At 38.0% G+C, this 18,699-nt stretch overlaps 1 protein-coding gene across 5 annotated transcripts in view; it reads left to right on the top strand.

The window, feature by feature from the left end:
* Window positions 1-18,699, top strand: part of TAF1 (TATA-box binding protein associated factor 1) — a 68,426-nt gene that overhangs the window by 30,500 nt on the left and 19,227 nt on the right. For all 5 annotated transcript variants that reach the window (XM_014794880.2, XM_014794881.2, XM_014794879.2 and 2 more), the window contains exons 29-32: window positions 4,364-4,431; window positions 6,556-6,678; window positions 7,449-7,541; window positions 7,624-7,708. In XM_014794880.2, coding sequence (XP_014650366.1) covers window positions 4,364-4,431; window positions 6,556-6,678; window positions 7,449-7,541; window positions 7,624-7,708 — 369 coding nt within the window. The remainder of the gene's footprint in view (window positions 1-4,363; window positions 4,432-6,555; window positions 6,679-7,448; window positions 7,542-7,623; window positions 7,709-18,699) is intronic.

Below are 18,699 nucleotides of genomic sequence, written 5' to 3'. Positions count from 1 at the left end.
AGAGGAAGATAAGCACAAATTTTAGCTCAGCGACAATCTTCCTCAAGTGAAAAGAGGAAGATTGGCAACAGATGTTAGCTCGGGGCCAATCTTCCTCGCCAAAAAAAAAAAAAAATCAGTTTGCAAGGGGAATGGGAAAGTAAGAGATGACTTTGTATGTAGAGCTTGAGATACCTGTGGGTCATTTAGGTGGAGATGTTAGTAAAAAGTTGGAAATTTAAAAGTTATGACTTTCTCACAGCCTTACACCCCCTCTAGCTCACTCTTCTTTCTTCCTCATACCCAACTGCTAATAATAGTAGTAGTTGTAATACTACCAGCCAGCCCTGGTGGTCTAGTGGTTAAGATTCGGCTCTCTCACCACCACAGTGCAGGTTTATTTCCTGATCATGGAGCCACACCACCCGTCTGTCGGTTGTCATACTGTGGTGGCTGTGTGTTGCTGTGATGCTGAAAGCTATGCCAGCAGTATTTCAAATAGCAGCAGGGTCACCAGTGCTGGACAGGTTTCAGCAGAGCTTCCAGACTAGGAAGAAGGATCTGGCCACGCACTTCAGAAAAAATTGGCCCTGAAAACCCTGTGAATAGCAGTGGAGCATTGTCTCATATAGCCCTGGAAGGTGAGATGACAATGCAAAAAAGACCAGGCAGGGTTCTGCTATATTGTACACAGGGTCACTAGGAGTTGGAATTGACTCCACGACACTAACAACAAAGTAATACTACCAGTGGCACCAAGTGCTTTACTTGCATTATTTTCTTTATTTCACCATAAGAAATCTCTGAAATGGGTACTATTATAATCCTCATTTTATAGATGAACAGACAGGCCTATGGTGTTTAAGTGACTTGACCAGGTGGTCACACTGCTAAAAAGTGGCAGAGGTGTGAATCCAGATATAGCTACCTCCAGAGCCTGTGCTCTTAACCACCATGCTCCGTATACTCTTCTCCACTTGTTCTCTTCCCCTTCACACCTGTCACAACCCCACAGTTGCCTTCTGCAGGAGTATTGGCAGCCTCCTAATTGCTGGATCAAGTGGCCACATTTCAGAAATATCTTTTATTTAAGCAGCTTTATTGAGATATAATTCACATACCATACAATTCACTCATTTGAAGTGGTCAATTTTAATGTGTATTAGCCATGTTATGGCATGTATCAGTACTTCATCCCTTTTTATTACCACATAGTATTCCATTTTATAGACATACCCCATTTTTAAAAATCTGTTCATCAGTTTATGGACATCTGGGTTGTTTGTACTTTTTGGCTAATATAAAGAATGCTGCTGTGAACATTAGTGTTCAACCTTTGTGTGGACATTTGTTTTCATTTCTCTTGGATATATACCTAGGTGCGGAATTGCTGGTAACACATGGTAACTCTATGTTTAACTTGGTGAAGAACTGCCAAACTGTTTTCTAGAGCAGCTGCACCATTTTACAGTCCCACCAATAATGTGTAAGGGTTCCAATTTCTCCACATCCTCGTCAACACTGTTATTGTCCATCTTTTTTATTCTAGCCATCCTGATGGATGTGAAATGGCATCTTATTGTGGTTTTGATTTGCGTTTCCCTAATGACTAATGATGTAGAGCATCTTTTTTTTCCTCCAATTGTATTGAGATATAATTGACATGGATCACTGTATAAGTTTCAAGTGTAGAGCATAATGGTTTGACTTACATATATTATGAAATGATTACCATAATGAGTTTAGTTAGCATCCATCATCTCCTACAGATACAAAAAAATTTTTTTTGTCCTTTGTGATGAGAACTCATAGGATTTACTCTCTTAACAACTTCCATGTATACCATACAGCAGTGTTAACTATAGTCATCATGTTGTACATTACATCCCCAGTACTTAGAAACATAAGTACCTTTTGACTAGCTTCCTCCATTTCTCCCTTTCTCCACCCTCCACCTCTGGTAACCACAAATCTGATCTCTTTTTCTATGAGATTGATTTTTTTTTTCACATTCCACATATAAGTGAGATCATACAGTATTTGTCTGTGATGTTGAGCATCTTTGCATGTGCTTAGAAGTGTCTTTCTTGAACTTGAGTGTATTTGGCACTATCGACCACTTGTTCCTCCTTGATACTCTCTTCTCCCTTTTCCAGGAATGCTTTCTCTAATCACTTCCTACCTTTTTCATTCTTATGACTTCAGCTACCGTATATCTATTGATATCACTATCTCCAACCCATACCTCTCTTCTGAGTTCCATACTCGTGTTTCCAGTTGCCTACCAGACATGTCCATTTTTCAGTGCCCTACTGGCAACTCTTTACCTGATTGATTGCCTTTTTAGATGATGATACTATTACCATCCATCTAGTTGTACAACCTAGAAATGGTAGCCATCATTGATTCTACCCTCTCTTCCATAGATCACTAAGTTCCATAAATTGTATCTTGTAAATTTTGCTGGAACATATCCCCTTCCTTTCAGTCACCATTGCTACTATCTTAGTTGAAGCCCTTGTCATCTCTTGTTTGATCTCTTACAACCGCTTCCAAACTTTCCCTCTGCTGCTTGCCTTAATTCTTCACACCATTGACAGGGTATTTTTTTCTAAAACACAAATTTGAAAAATTACTCTCCAGCTTAAAATCTTCAGTGGCTTTCCTTTTTTTTTTTTTTTGAGCAAGTTTCACCCCAAGCTAACATCTGTTGCCAATCTTCCTTTTTTTGCTGAGGAAGATTTGCCCTGAGCTAACATCTGTTGCCAGTCTTCCTCTTTTTGTATGTGAGCTGCCACCACAGCATGGCTACTGATGAGTGGTGTTGGTCCACACCCAGGAACCAAACCCAGGCCACCAAAACGGAGTGTGCCAAACTTAACCACTAAGCCACTGGGGCTGGCCCTTCAGTGGCTTTCTGTCGCCTGTTAGGCCTTTTTTATATGGCCCCCTTGCCTTTCCAAGTTCCATTCATTTCCTGTTTTTCCTCCACACATACCTGTATTCCAGTTCTTCCAAACTACTTGTGGTTCCTGCTGTGAAATGTGCTACTTCATGTTTCAGTGAATTAGCTTATATTTGTGTCTTTGCACACTTTTTCCTCCCTCTGGAATGTCTTTCTACCCTATTGTCTACCTGATGGACTGCTACTCTTCATTAATGACACTGCTCAAATGTCAGTCACAGCAAGCCTTCCCTACTCCTCCCTAGCACGCAGATTTAGTTGTTGTAAAACAACTTACAACATATTTCATATGCAACCCCTCCATATTTCATAGCAACCAGTATATTCCTATATTTGCGCTTTTTTTACTCGATTTTTAAAACTTTATTATGGAAATTGTTAGGTATTTACAGAAGTAGAGAGAAGACTGAATAAACCTCAGTGCACCTATTCACCCAGTTCGACAATTACCAGCACATGGCCGATCTTGTTTATAGTTTAGTCTGTATTTCCAGACATCGTATCATTTCATCCATGGATACTTCAAGTACTTATACTCTGTCTTGCAATGATTTATTTTCATGTCATTCTCTTTGACAAAACCAAGAACTGTCTAAGGTAGGAACTGTGTCTTATTTTCCCTTTATTCTCATCATTGAACATATCACAGGCAGTCATTAAACATTTGTTGAATGAATAAATGAATGCTAAACTAATTAGTAGTTGAGGATAGAGCTGAGGTTTAGGTTCTGGGGAACACTTATAGAAAAGAATAGACAGAAGAAGATAATGAAGCAAAGGATACTGAAAGGAAGTAGTCAGAATTACTGTCTAGATGAAAATGTTTTAACTATCCCCATGATGAGCTTAAATTAGGGCAGCCATAGCAGAGAGTGTAGGAGATAGTTTGAGGATTTTCTGAAGCTCTGTTATGGATTTCAAGGAAACTAAAGTAATAGTCTGAGGTGGAATGGAGATTCTTTTATGACAAAGGCTTTGGGTTAGCTGTATATTGGGAGGACATCACAAACCATGAGTTCTGTAAACAAAAATTATAGTCATAAATTTTGTATGCTAAGTATGGAAAGATTATAAATCATGCGTTGATCTCCTCAGCCATCCTTAAACAAATTGTCATTCCCCATCTCTAGTGTCATTTTCAAGATATTAAAGGCAGCAGTATCAATAGCACTACCATGTGTAGATATACGCAAATAAGGAAGAGAGTCAAAATTAGTTGATTGAGCCATATTGTGTATCTGCTGTGTGTTAGGCACTGAAAAATGAAGATAAGACTGGTATATTTGTCTAACCCAGCAGCTATGTGCCTGGCACATATTTAGGTGCTTAAGTAAATGTGTTAAAAGTCTGGGGAGGTGTTGGAAGCTCTTGCCTCCCGTTTTTAATGGTCCCATCTCTTACTGTTCCTCTGTAATTTAGGGCCGAAGCACTCATTGACCCAGATCTCTCAATCCATGCTGGATCTCTGTGATGAAAAACTCAAAGAGGTAAGACATTTAAAATGAGAGAAAGACAGTGGAATTTGAAGGTGGCAGGTAGCAGAGTTGAGAAAGTAGGGCATGTAACAGAAGGAAGAGTAGAGAAATGTGGGAGTAGTGGATCCTTGATATGTTAGAGTCGGGAAGGGACCTTAGGAATCATATAATCCAATCCCTTCCTTTTGTAGATGGAAAAACTGAGGTCTGTAGAAGAAAATGACTTGCCCTGGGCATCATGACTGAATAGTAGAGCTAGGATTAAAATCTAGAACCCACATAACTCTTTTTTTTTTAATTATTTTATTGAGGTCATAATGGTTTATAACATTGTGAAATTTCAGATGTACATTATTGTTTATCAGTTTCTGTATAGACTGCATCATGCTCACCACCAATAGTCTGATTTTTATCCGTCAGCATACATATGTGCCCCTTTACCCCTTTCGCCCAACCCCCTTCCCCTCTGGTAACCACTAATCTGTTCTCTTTGTCCATGTGTTTGTTTATCTTCCACATATGAGTGAAATCATGCAGTATTTGTCTTTCTCTGCTTGGCTTATTTCGCTTAATATAATACCCTCCAGGTCCGTCCATGTCGTTGCAAATGGGAAGATTTTGTCTTTTTTATGGCTGAGTAGTATTCCATTGTATATATGTACCACATCTTCTTTATCCAGTCATCAGTTGATGGGCACTTGGGTTGCTTCCACGTCTTGGCTATTGTGAATAATGCTGCAATGAACATAGGGGTGCATGAGTCTCTTTGAATTGTTGATTTCAAGTTCTTTGGATAAATACCCAGTAGTGGGATAGCTGGATCATGTGGTATTTCTGTTTTTAATTTTTTGAGAAACCTCCATACTGTTTTCCATAGTGGCTGTACCAGTTTGCTTTCCCAGCGGCAGTGTATGAGGTAGAACCCACATAACTCTTGAGAAAGGGCCAAGGAAAGTGACTTCTCAGGAAGTCAGCTGGAGCTAAGAGGTTGTGTTTTGGCAGGGAGGAACTTTTTGTTTTATTGAGGTCATAATAGTTTATAACATTGTGAAATTTCAGTTATACACTATTATTTGTCAGTCACCATATAAATGTGCCCTTTTACCCCTTATCCCCATCCTCCAACCTGGCAGGGAGGAATTTTAACTTTTAAAAAAATCTTTTTTTTTTTATAATTTTATTTGTTTATTTTTTTTCCCCCCAAAGCCCCAGTAGATAGTTGTATGTCATAGCTGCACATCCTTCTAGCTGCTGTATGTGGGACGCGGCCTCAGCATGGCCGCAGAAGCGGTGCGTCGGTGTGAGCCCGGGATCCGAACCTGGGCCGCCGGCAGTGGAGCGCGCGCACTCAACCGCTAAGCCACGGGGCCGGCCCTTAACTTTTAAAAAGATAATCTATATTCCATCTTCTTACCAAAAAAAAAATGACACCTTATAAACTTATAAAAATATAAGTATGATAATGATGTTAATATTGAAGTAGACATAATAAGTATACATAAAGGAGGATAACTAGTAGCTAGTAAACATCAAAAGATTCTCAACTTGATTGATCATTGGGGAAATGCAAATTTAAACCATGATTAGATACCGCTACATAGCCACCAGAAAGGCTAAAATTTAAAAAGACTTAAACAAACAAACAAAAAGACTGACAGTACTAAGTGTTGGTGAGCATATGGAGCAGCTGGAACACACACTTCTTCCTAATACAGTCTGAAATGAATTTATTGAGTTAGATTCCCTTACACAAAAGTCGCTAATCAGCAATAATGTGTTGAGTGTTTTCAGCAATAGTTTTATAGCAAAAACAGTGTGATATTAAAACCTAACTTGGTGAAGGTGTTTTTGTTCAGGGAGCTAAGCTAGTGATGCCCAAGGATGTACATTTTTGGTGATCTGTAAGAATAGAAGATAGAATACCTAAAGGAGTAGTTGTTACACCCCTTTTCATCCTTTTACCGGAATATAATTTCTCTTATGTGGACTTTTTGCCTGGAACTGAATAGTCGACAATTCAGTTAGACTTTTTGGGGCAAGGACAATAGACAACTGAACCTTTAATTATCCTTAATTTTCTATGGTGATCACACCTCAGGGAAACCTCTACCTTTCCTTTGCTTTGTTTCATGCCAGAAAGAAGACAAATTGGCTCGTTTAGAGAAAGCTATCAACCCCTTGCTGGATGATGATGACCAAGTGGCATTTTCTTTCATTCTGGACAACATTGTCACCCAGAAAATGATGGCAGTTCCAGATGTAAGTAGTCTCTATGCTGAATATTGTGAAGATAGTACAGGGGAAAGGAAAGGATGATAGGGTGCACATGTGTATGTATGTTGGGGAGTTTGGTGGGGGGTGGTGTTTGTCAGGTCAAACTGGTGTATAATTTTAACAACCGACCTTTTTGCTTTATGAATGTGTTATCATTGAAATCAAAGAGGCCAGGAATCTGTGGATGTAGAAAGGTTCTTTCTTCCTGTTGTTGACATTCAGTATTTGAATGCTCCTGAATAGCCCAGGACAGAAATTGGGATGCCAGCTAATGGGAGGCTTTAGATTTAGAGGTGCTTCTTGACAAATAACAGTTTGGTAATTAGCCACTGTTTGTTTTCTTTTGTTTCATTTTTTGTCTTTTGCAACTTTGTGGCAGGGCTACAAAGTGATTCTATGTGTCGTTTTGTTGTAATGATCCTCTCTAGGAATTCTGAACTGAGTTTCCTTTTGTGTTGTAGGCATATGTTGTGTATGTGTAATGCTGTAAAACTTCTGGATGGGACTAGGGAATAAGAAAATTTAATTGTGAATATAGAGCAGGGGGTTTTATCCTATCACTGCATAGGAACCCTTAAAGGAATCCATGAACCTCTTAAATTATATACAAACTTTTGTGTGGTTATGTGTCTTTCTGGGAAAAGGATCCATAGCTTTCGTTGAAATCTTAGGAATATTTGTGATCCAGTGAAGGTTGAGAATCTCTGGTATAAAGGATGATTTCCATTTAATTTCTCATGCTTTCTTTTTACTAGTCTTGGCCTTTTCATCACCCAGTTAATAAGAAGTTTGTTCCAGATTATTACAAAGTGATTGTCAGTCCAATGGATTTAGAGACTATCCGTAAGGTAGGTGATTTGATCTAATGTGTCTTTTTGGAATCAAGTAACTTTGTACATGTGTCTAAGTCCCTGATTCTTTTAATCTCAGAATATCTCCAAGCACAAGTATCAGAGTCGAGAGAGCTTTCTAGATGATGTCAACCTTATTCTGGCCAACAGTGTTAAGTACAATGGTAGGTATTTCTCCTTTTTTTTCTCCTTTTCCATCAATGTGTCCATCCAACATTAGTTAGCATTATTAAAATTTAAGTGCATAAAGCAGCCTTGAGCAGGGGTAGTCAGCAGAATCAGTCAAGTGACTTGCTCTGCTTTTTAAGCAGGCACATGTTTTAGTGTGTGTCTTCTGTAAAGTTTGCTAATAACTTTTAATATGAAAAAGCAGTGCACATTTATTTTTTAAACTTTGGAAGGCACAGAGAAATGAGATGAGAATAAAAATCAAATGGATATTACTTTGGGCTTTGAGCCATCACTGCTTTCCATGAAATGTGAAAACTCACCTATGCCCCGGGCCCTTAGATGGAGCTCAGGGAAATGTGTGACTGTAGACCACGGTGAGCTTCCTCAGAGCGTGGAGTGTTTTCTTAATACGTGAACTGGTTGAATAGTATATGCCAGGTTCTGTACTAGCTACTTAATCTACTGATGGAAAAGACATAGTCACTGTCCTGACGGAATTCACAATCCAGTTGATGGAGAGAGAGAGTTAACATGTAGCTTGACAAGGGCTATATTAGAAGAATGTACAAAGTGCACTAGAGGAGAGGAAGGAGCACCTTCAACCTAAGGCTTGGGGAAGGCTTCATAAACAAGCTAATAAAGTTCAGTTTTGAATGTCTCACTTGTTAAGTACACATTGATTGAGCACCTAGTGTGTGCTGGTGCTGATAGATGCTACAAATATAAAATCAAATTAGCTATGGTCCCTGCTCCCGAATTGGTTATAGTTTAGTTGGGGAAACGGAAAAGAAAAATTACAGAACTTAAATAATATGCTAGATGCGTGCACAGAGTGCCAGAGGAACACAGAAACAGAATGTCTAAATTAGAGTGGGATTAGAGGAAGCTTTCTGGAAGAGAGTTTTCTTATACTGAGTTCTAAAGGATCAATGGAGTTTGCTAGGTAAAGAATGTGGAGGAGAAAACATTCTAGACAGAGAGAACAGCAATACGTAAAGGCACCAAGGCCTGAAATTACATTATAGGCTTAAGAAAGAAGTTGTTGGGGTTGCAGTTAAGTGTCGATGTTGGTGAATGACTGGTTATATGTAGAGAGGTAGACAGGAGTCAAATCATAGAGGGCCTTGTGTGCCATATGCCATACTTAAGAGTTTGCTTTTTTAAGTGGGAGGACATTGAAGAAATTAAGCAGCAAAATGACAATCCCATATAACTCCTTAAGCAAAATAGAAGAGGGAGCTAAGGGCGTTTGAGAGAATTGCCTAGCATACTCAGGTCTCAACTAAAAATCCACATGATTGTATGACTTTTCTCCCTCAATATTCAGCATCCCAAGTAGGGTGACTGTAAGTTTGCCAGATAGAAGGGACAGAGAATTGGAGGGAGGAGGTAAAGGAGGAGACAACCAGAAAGACAGATGAGGAAATGGGCATTCTGAGCAGAGGGAACAGAATATTCAATATCATGGAGGAATGAAAGAACAGGGCAAGTTCGGGGAACTAGACTTGACTAGAACCTGTATATTTCATTAAGGGAAATGGTAGGTGATGGGTCTTCCATTTTCGTTCCATCTGAGTTGGGTTAAAAGAATCTGCTTTCTCCCTTTGCTCTTCATATTGCTCATGGGAAATTAGAGAGTGGAAATGGTCTTGGTCACATTAGGTGTCTCTCCATTATTATCTCCTGAAAATACCTGAAGCTCATCAGCCAGAATTCTGATAATAGAAATGTTGGTAGGCTCACAGATGTCTAAAAATGATGATAACAAGTGATAAGCAAGCAAGAGTGTTATAGAAAGGCTGCTTGGCCCGGTGATGGCTGACTTAAGATATAGAGCAGATTTACGAGGAGATTATGTAAGGCAATAACAAAAACCCAGAAGACGCTAATTGAAAAATGAGCAGAGGGCAGTTGGACAAATCACAGAAGACAAAAATTAAATAGCTAATGAACATGAATAAATATTCAGTTGCATCTAGTAATCAAAGACATGCAAATTGAAACAAAGAGGTACCATTTTTTCACCTATTAGATGAGCTCAATTTTTTTTTTTAATGAAAGTATTCATTAAAGTCCTCAGTACGTGAGGCAGGTGCTCTCACAAATTGCTGTTGGCAGTGTAAAATTGTAAGACATTTCTGGAAAGCTCTCTGGCAGCATTGAGAGACCTAAAAATGGTTAAGCGAACAGACTTTATAGTCAGGTAGACTTGAATTTGAATATGGGCCCCACCACTTAATAGCAATGTGACTTTGGGCAAGTAACTTAGCCTCTGCTTTCCCATCTGTAAAATGGGAATAATAGTACCCTCCTCAGAGGGCTCTTGTGGGGATTAAATAATGCGTGTAAGTGCTTACCACACGGTAAGATAATCTGTCCTAAGCAGAGATGTAGACAAATGTGTTCATGATAATGTTATTTACATTAATGAGAAATAATGTGAATGGTTAATATAAAGGGAATGGTTAGTTATTGTGCCATCTGTATGATGGATTATTATGTAAAGATTGAAAGCTCTTTTCTTAAAAACTAATGACATAAATGCTCACAATGTTAAGTGAAAAGCAGAACATGAAACTGTTTATTTCATCTTAGTTATGCTTTTTTAAAAAAGATATATATACATAGACATAGAAAAAAGACTAGAAGGAAACACATCAACGTGATTATAGCGGTTATTTCTGAGATGTAGGGTTAGAATTGTCTTCATTTTCATGTTTTGTATGTTTTCCAAGTTTTCTACTGGTATGGAAGGTAGGAAACTCTTCCTAGAGGAGGTGACTTTTTTTTTTTTTGTGAGGAAGATCAGCCCTGAGCTAACATCCATGCTAATCCTCCTCTTTGCTGAGGAAGAGCAGCTCTGAGTTAACATCTATTGCCAATCCTCCTTTTTTTTTTTTCCCCCAAAGCCCCAGTAGATAGTTATGTGTCATAGTTGCACATCCTTCTAGTTGCTGTATGTGGGACGCGGCCTCAGCATGGCTGGAGAAGCGGTGTGTCAGCGCGCACCCAGGATCCGAACTCGGGCCGCCAGTAGCGGAGCGCGCACACTTAACCGCTAAGCCACGGGGCCGGCCCTCGAGGAGGTGACTTTTGAGCTGAATTTTGAAGGATGATGATTATAATAGTTAATTCTTTATTGAGCACCTACTGTGCCAAGCAAATAGTCAACTGGAGAAGGGTGGGGAAGAAGTTCCAGGCAGAGAGCACAAACGCAAAAGTAGATGAGAATGCCTGGAATAGGGAAGTGCAAATAGTCGAGTTTGGCTAGAGTGCAGAGTGGGAGGTGGTTTTAGTGCTAAGAGATGAGTTTTTAAAGGTAGATGGGGCCAAATCATGAAAGGCCTAGTATGTAACACTAAGCCTTTAACAGGAGAGAGGGTCATTTCAGATATTTTAGTAAGATCATTCTGGAAGCTATCTGAAGAATAGATAGGAGAGGAATGAGATATGGAGACCGGTAAAGAAACTATTGACAACAGTCTAAGTTAAAAATACTGAGGACTTGAACTAAGGCAAGTAGCAATAAGAATAGAAAGATAGGGACAGATTGTAGAGATGCTGAGGAAGTAGAATTGATATTTTCATAAATGGTTGGAAGTTGGGGTATGGGTAAAGGACACACAGAATTCAAGATAGTGCCAAGTACTCATAGGCTCTTAGTGAAAACACGAATTGGTACATACTTTTTAGAGGACTGTGAGCGTTCATTCCCTTTGACTAAGCAATTTCACCTCTAGGAACTACTCCACACAAGTTTGCAAAGGCATATGTACAAATGTACACGTTTGTAATTGCAACATTGTAATCACAGAAACATGGGAGCATTCTCAATATCCAACAGTAGGAAATTGGTTATATAAATTATGGTGCATCTATGTGGTGGAATACTGTTTAGCTATCAAAATGGTAGATTAGCTAAAGCAAACAAGGTTTATTTGTATATGCTGATTCAAAATATATCCGAGATATATTGTTGAAAACTAGATTACTCAACAGTATATACAGAAGAGGTTGCAAATTCAGATCCTATAGAGGCCAGACGGGTAACATAAATGAGTGAAATGGGCTCAATTGGGACTGATGAACTGGAGAGCACATACCCCATCGAAAGAGATCAGTCCCTGTTTAGCTCAATTGTTGCCATAGAGTAGAATTACTAAAGGATAATTTTCATTTGTACTTGTTTGTACTTAGGTGTTTGAATTATTTTTAATTGAGCACACAATACTTTTGTAATTAAAAAAACATAAATTTTCATTTTTGGAAGGATGGATAAATCAGATGACATCCAGAATTCTGACTTGGGCAACTGGTGGTGCCATTGACTAATATAGGAGGAGTGGTTTTGGAGAAAAAGTGGTAGAGTTCAATTTGGGGTGTGTTGTGCTGGGGTAGGATATCCGAGTGACGGCTTTTAGTAGATAGTTAGCTATATACAGGTCCAAAGCTCAGAAGAGAAGTCTGTACTGTAAATATGGATATTTTTTCAAATCATCATCATATAGGAATATTAGTAGATGAGCTTAAATAGGGAGTAGGGTACATTCCTTGAAGCCCCTGATGCTGTATGTAAAATATGGTTGTATGTTTTTCTGGGTAGAAAGACCATAGCTTTAGCAGATTATCAAAGTTGTATGTGACCCAAAAAAGTTAGGAACTACTGTTTAGTTAGGAGAGAATGTAGGATGAGAATAGACTTGACGAATTCCAACCTTTAAGGGATCAGATGGTGACTACTGAGGAGTGGCTAGAATGAAAGGAAAACCAGAAGAGAATAATATCCTGGAAACCAAGAGAAGAGGAAAGTGGCCAGTAGGTCAAGTGCCACAGAGAAGACCAAAGAGAATGGTCATTAGAAGAGCTTCTTTCAGTGAAGTGGTAGAATCAAAAGCCCGACTGCAGAGGATATGAATGAATGGGAAGTAAGAAAGTGGGGACTGAAACTTGCCTGTGAAGGGAAGAAGGAAGACTGTAACCAACATGTTGAAGGTGATGAGGACAGTTGGATGGAGGGGACCTTTGTATAGGTGAAAGAGAAGAAAATTAAGGATATGAGATGTGGTCCCTATGGAGGTGGGAAAATAGACATTGAGAAAGTTTCTGCCTGGTCACTTCTTATTTTCTCTGTAAAGTAGGAAACAGGGTCTTTTGCTGAGAGTAGGTGAAGTGGTAGGAGAGGGAATTTGAAGAGGAATGTAGATAAGGGTTTGAATTATCTGTTGTAGGAAATCTGAAAAGAAACTTACTAAGGACGTTTCACAACTGTTGAGCTGCCTTTGAGGGTCAAGCTGAAGTTGGAGACCATTAATTTTTATAGCAGCATCCATTGGCACAGTTGTGTAATTTTCTTTGTCAGTGCTCATCAAACCAAGTTAGGGAACTGAGAAGGCAGATGATAGAATCGATTCAGGATTGGGATTTTGTTTTCTTGATATGTTGGAAAGGTCGGAGATTGAAGGTGTTAGCAAGAAAAAAAAAGGTTGAAGTTTGAGCTCCTCAAACTTTGTCACCAAAGGACCCTTTATAGCAGAAGATTGTGACTACATAGTCTCCAGTTTAGGGGAGTATCCCAAAACAGCTGTACAAAAGTTTGACATTTCTTTGGCAGTTTGAGTTTTATCTTTAAAATTTATGCAAACTTTGCATTAGGCTTATCTGTTTGTACTTTAACATGTTTTAAATTTCTTACCAAATTATTTTATATCTCCCCCCACCTCCATCTTCAAGTAAAATTGCTGATAAAGGGAGATATACCACAATAATCCTATAGCTTACTTTAGTATACTGCTACACATTGCCTTAGTTTTCAAAGCATGGGGGCTGATTAGGGAAGAAACTAAAGCCAGGGAGAGGCTTGATAGGTTGGGAGACCAGAATTAATAGGCCTGTAAGTTTCCTTGAGATCAGAGAGAGAGAATGAAAAAACTGGATAGATCCAAGGCTGTGATAAGAAAGTAGGATATTGGAATTGAAACTTTCAGAGGTGAAGCAGTTTTCAGTAAAGACAATATGCTGGATATAGGCATGGATATGTTTGGGTGGAGTGGAGGTACAAACCATTGGCATGAAGATTTTGCAAAGATTTTGGATGGGTAGTTCATGTGAACATTAGAGTAACCCACCATGGTGGGGAGGCATTTAGAGCCAAGAGGAAGATTGTGCCAGGTGTGTAAGTCCTTGGAGAATATGAATGGGTTAATGATGGTGAGTAAAGGTGAAGAGCAGAGATCTTAAACTCCAGTGGCCTACAGGGGCCAGGCAGGTAATGTAAATGAGTGAAGTGGGCCAGGTCTGGATTGTAGTAAACTGGAAGAGTACATATTCCATTGAAAGCAGTATGTACTTTATTTCATCTGATTGTTGTCCTAAGGAAATGAGTATCCAGTCTTGCTAGGTATCTTAATTTTTTTTTTTTTTTGGTGAGTAAGATTGGGTTCAGCAGAAAGACAAGGACAGTTGTAGGGCTCACTTCCTTTATTTCCAATTTTCTGGTTACAGTGGGAAAACTAGTTCAATAGCAGTTAGTCCATTATGCCCAGAAGGTCTTTTGATTTAGTTTATGGTGTTTTCTGACATAGAGAAACTTCATTTTTATGTAGTTCTATTTACCAATCTTTTCCTTCATGATTTCTATCTTTGGTATAATTCTTTAAAAGACCCTCCCTACCCCCAAGATATCCTACTATAATTTCTTCTAATACCTATAATATTTTAAATATTTGAATGTTTATCAATTTTTAAAAATAGAATCTAAGGTATATGGTAAATAACTTATTTTATCGTCCAAATGATTAGCCAAAGTGTCCAAGTTCTATTTATGCAATAGTCTATCCTTTTCTAATAATTGAAATGCTATGCTTATCATGTACTAAATTCTTATATATTCTTTAACCTCTTTAGGGGCTTTCTATTATGTTTTATTTCTCTATTTGTCTAATCTCTGCTCTATTATCACCAGATAGTATCACTGTGGTCATCACTCAGACTTTATAAATTCCTTGGCTGTCTTCACTCAGTTATTCTAAATAAACTCTAGAATCATTTTTGCTCGAGTCTAACTTGTCCCCAAATAAATAAATAAGCAGTGTTAAAATCTTATTTAATTTATGGATTAATTTGGAGGAGTGTATATCATAATATTACATTTCTCTATCTAGGAGCTTATGTTTCTTTCTTTACTTACATTTTCTTTTATGTCCTTCGATAAAGGCTTCTAGTTTTCTTCATATAATTTCTAGGCATCTTTTGTTTAATTTATTCCTATATATTTTATAGTTTTTGTTGCTATTGAGCATCTATTTTTTTGTTGTTGAGTTTATTCCTAGGTGATTTAAAAATTTTGCTGCGATTGTACATGTGGTTTTTTTCCCCCCAACTGGTTATTAACTCTAAAGGTTTCAGTCAGTTTGAAGAATATGAATAGATGATTCAGTATTGTTCATTGGTTAATATAATGCTTAAAGTATTTCTGTATACTAGGTTCTAAGTCTGTCCTATGAGACTACTCTGTAAGTTTGGCCATCAATAAATAAGGTTCTTTTTTTTCCTGTCAATTACTCTTCTTAGATTGGGGCCAAGATATAAATATTCCTACATAAAGGTTAAGTCTCTTACATCGTTGAAGAGAATAAAATCTCCCTCGATCCTGCTTCAGCCTCTGTTGCCACCCTTTCTCTTTCTCCCTTTTTTTTTTTTGTGAGGAAGATTGGCCCTGAGCTAACATCTGCCAATCCTCCTCTTTTTGCTGAGGAAGGCTGGCCCTGGGCTAACGTCCATGCCCATCTTCCTCCACTTTATATGGGACGCCGCCACAGTGTGGCTTGACAAGAGGTGCGTCAGTGCGCGCCTGGGATCCGAACCGGCCAACCCCAGGCTGCCGCAGCGGAGCGCGTGCTCTTAACCGCTTGCGCCACCTGGCCGGCCCCCCTTTCTCTTTCTCTTCACAGCCAGACTTTTTTGTTTGTATGTTTTTATTGTAGTAAAATATACACAACATAAAAATTTGCCTTTTTAACCATTTTTAAGTGTGCAATTCAATGGCATTAAGTACATTCACGACGTTGTGCAACCATCACTTGATCACTATCCATTTCCAGAACTTTTTCATCATTCCAAACAGCAACTCTACCCATTAAACACTAACCTCGCTCTCCCAGCCCCTGGTAACCTCTGCTCTACTTTCTGTCTATGAATTTGCCTTTTCTAGGTACCTCATATAAGTGGGATCATACAATACATAGAATATTTGTCCTTTTGTATCTGGCTTATTTCAGTTAGTATAATGTTTTCAAGGTTCTTCCATGTTGTGGCATGGATCAGAATTTCTTTATGAGTATGTAACATCTCTCTCCTATTCTTTACCTGCCATTTATGCCTCACTTAGCTTTAATCTGGCTTCTACCCTGCCCACCATAACCAAGTGAATAGGATCACGTAATTGCCAGATATAGTGGGCACTTTTCAGTCCTTATCTTGACCTCATCCCAGTATTTGACATCACTGACCATTTCTTCCTTGAAACTGTATTATGATTGGCTTCATAACTTTCAGCTCTTATTTTCCTCCTACCTCTTAGACCGTTCCTTTTCAGTCTCCTTTACTGAATGTTTTTCTGCCTGTTCCTATAACTTCAACTCTCACCTCTTTCCTGATGACTCTCAACTCTATTCTGGGCAAAGATCTATATCCCCAACCACCTTGTGAACATTTTCTCTTAGATGTCCCAGTGGAACTTCAGACATGCCTCAAATGGAATGTTTTCTATCCTTCTCTATTCCAACTTTCTTCCTCTGTCCTTTACTCCACTCACTCCTTTACTATTTCTATTCTGGGTTTAATGGGGCGCTAGCATCACCCAGTAGCTACATCCAGAAACCTCAGAGTTTTGATTCTTTCCCTTGAATAAATCCCCAACTTCCAATATATCACTCAAGCCCTCATATTTTGCCTAGATTATTACAATAAATAGTCACCTGGCCAATGTCCCAACCTCTAGACTTACCTCTTTCTAACCTGTCATTCACATTCCTGTCAGATAGATCTCTTTTTTAAAAAATAAAAAAAAAATTCATACTTCTTATAGAAAGGTCAAAAGGTCAAATAGAAATATATAAAATTAAAAATTAAAGCTTCTGCTTACCCTCCCACCCCTATCTCCCATAGTTTCATTCCCCAGAAGTAACAGTTTAGTGTATATCCTTCCATACTTTTTTCTGTACTTGTACAAAATATGTTTAATAATTATGCATAGTTTTAAAAAATTTTTGGTTTTTTTACAAAAATTGCCATTTTTATAGTTATTCTGTAATTTGCTGTCTTTGATCATGAATATATCCTGATCCTCTTTTTTAAACTTGTGTTTTGAAATAATTATAGACTCAAGAAATTACAAAAATAATACAGAGAGTCCTGTATACCCTTCAGCAGCTTCCTCCAGTGATGACATCTTACATAGCTGTAGTTCAATATCAAAACCAGGAAATTGATGTTGCTACATTACCATTAACTAGATTACAGACCTTATTCAGTTTGCACCTTTTAAAACAAGTCTATATTCATGTGTGTGTGTGTGTGTATAGTTTTATGCAATTTTGTGCCATCATGTAACCGCAACCACAATCGAGATTTAGAACTGTTCTATCACCACAGAACTAACTCCCTGATGCTCCCTCTTTGTATCCATATCCCCTGCCACATGCACCCAGCACTGTCCTTGTTCCCTGGCAACCACTTATCTGTTCTCTATCTCTGTAGTTTTGACATTTGAATGTGTTATATAAAGAATAATACAATATTTATGAGGTTGACTTTTTCCATTGAGCATAATTCTCTTGAGATCCATCCAAATTGTTGTATGTATCAATAATTCCCTTTTTCTATTTGTTGAGTAGTGTTCCATTGTACCAGAGTTTGTTCAACCATTCACTCATTGAAGGACATTCAGGTTTTCAGTATTTTGCTATTATGAATAAAGCTGCTGTGAACATTTCTGTACAGGGTTTTGTGTGAATATAAATTTTCATTGCTCTGGGAAAAATGCCCAAGAGTATGATGGTAAACATATGTTTAGTTTTATAAGAAACTACAATACTCTTTTTCCAGAGTGCCTGTACCATTTTACAATTCCGCTAGCAGTGTGTGAATGATCCAGTTTCTCTGCAGTATTTAGTATTATCACTATTTTTTTTAATTTTAGCTGTACTTCTGTCTCGTTGTTTTACTTTGCATTTGTCTAATAGCTGTTGATGTTAAACATCTTTTCATGTGCTTATTTGCCATCTGTATGTTTCCTTCAGTGAAGTGTCTATGTCTTTACCCCAGTTTCAGTTGTGTTGTTTTCTTATTATTAATGAGTTTTGAGGATTCTTTATATTATTCTAGGTGTACACGTCCCTTATTAGATATATGATTTACTAAGATTTTATCTCAGTATGTATCTTGTCTTTTCAGTCTCTTGACTATATCTTTGGAAGAACAGAAATATTCAATTTTGATGGAGTTCAATTTATCAGTTTTTTCTTTTATGGATTGTGCTTCTGATATATCTCTAAGAAGTCTTTGTTTAACCCAAGGTCACAAAGGTTTTCTCTTATATTTTCTTTTAAAAGTTTATAGTTTTAGTGTTTTACATTTAAATCTATGATCCATTTTGAGTTAATTTTTGTATACGGTATGAGGTTCATATTCAGGTTCTTTTTTTGCCTGTGGATGTCCAGTTCTTCCATTGTCATTTGTTGAGAAGACTATCCTTACTCCGTTGAATTGCTTTGAGCACCTTTGTCAAAAATCAGTTGATTGTGTGGGTCTACTTCTGGGTTTATTTTGTTCCATGGATCTATGTATCTGTCCCTTTGCACACCTCTGTGGTTACATAGCTATATGGTAAATCTTATTAGGTAGAGTGATTCCCCTCACTTTATTCTTTTTCTAAGTTGTTTTCTTATTCTTTTGCCTTTCCATATAAATTTTAGAGGAATCTTAT

This window comes from Ceratotherium simum, chromosome X (assembly GCF_057802395.1).
Source record: "Ceratotherium simum simum isolate JZ-2026a chromosome X, ASM5780239v1, whole genome shotgun sequence".
Taxonomy (NCBI): domain Eukaryota; kingdom Metazoa; phylum Chordata; class Mammalia; order Perissodactyla; family Rhinocerotidae; genus Ceratotherium; species Ceratotherium simum.
This window is presented reverse-complemented; position numbering and strand designations above follow the sequence as displayed.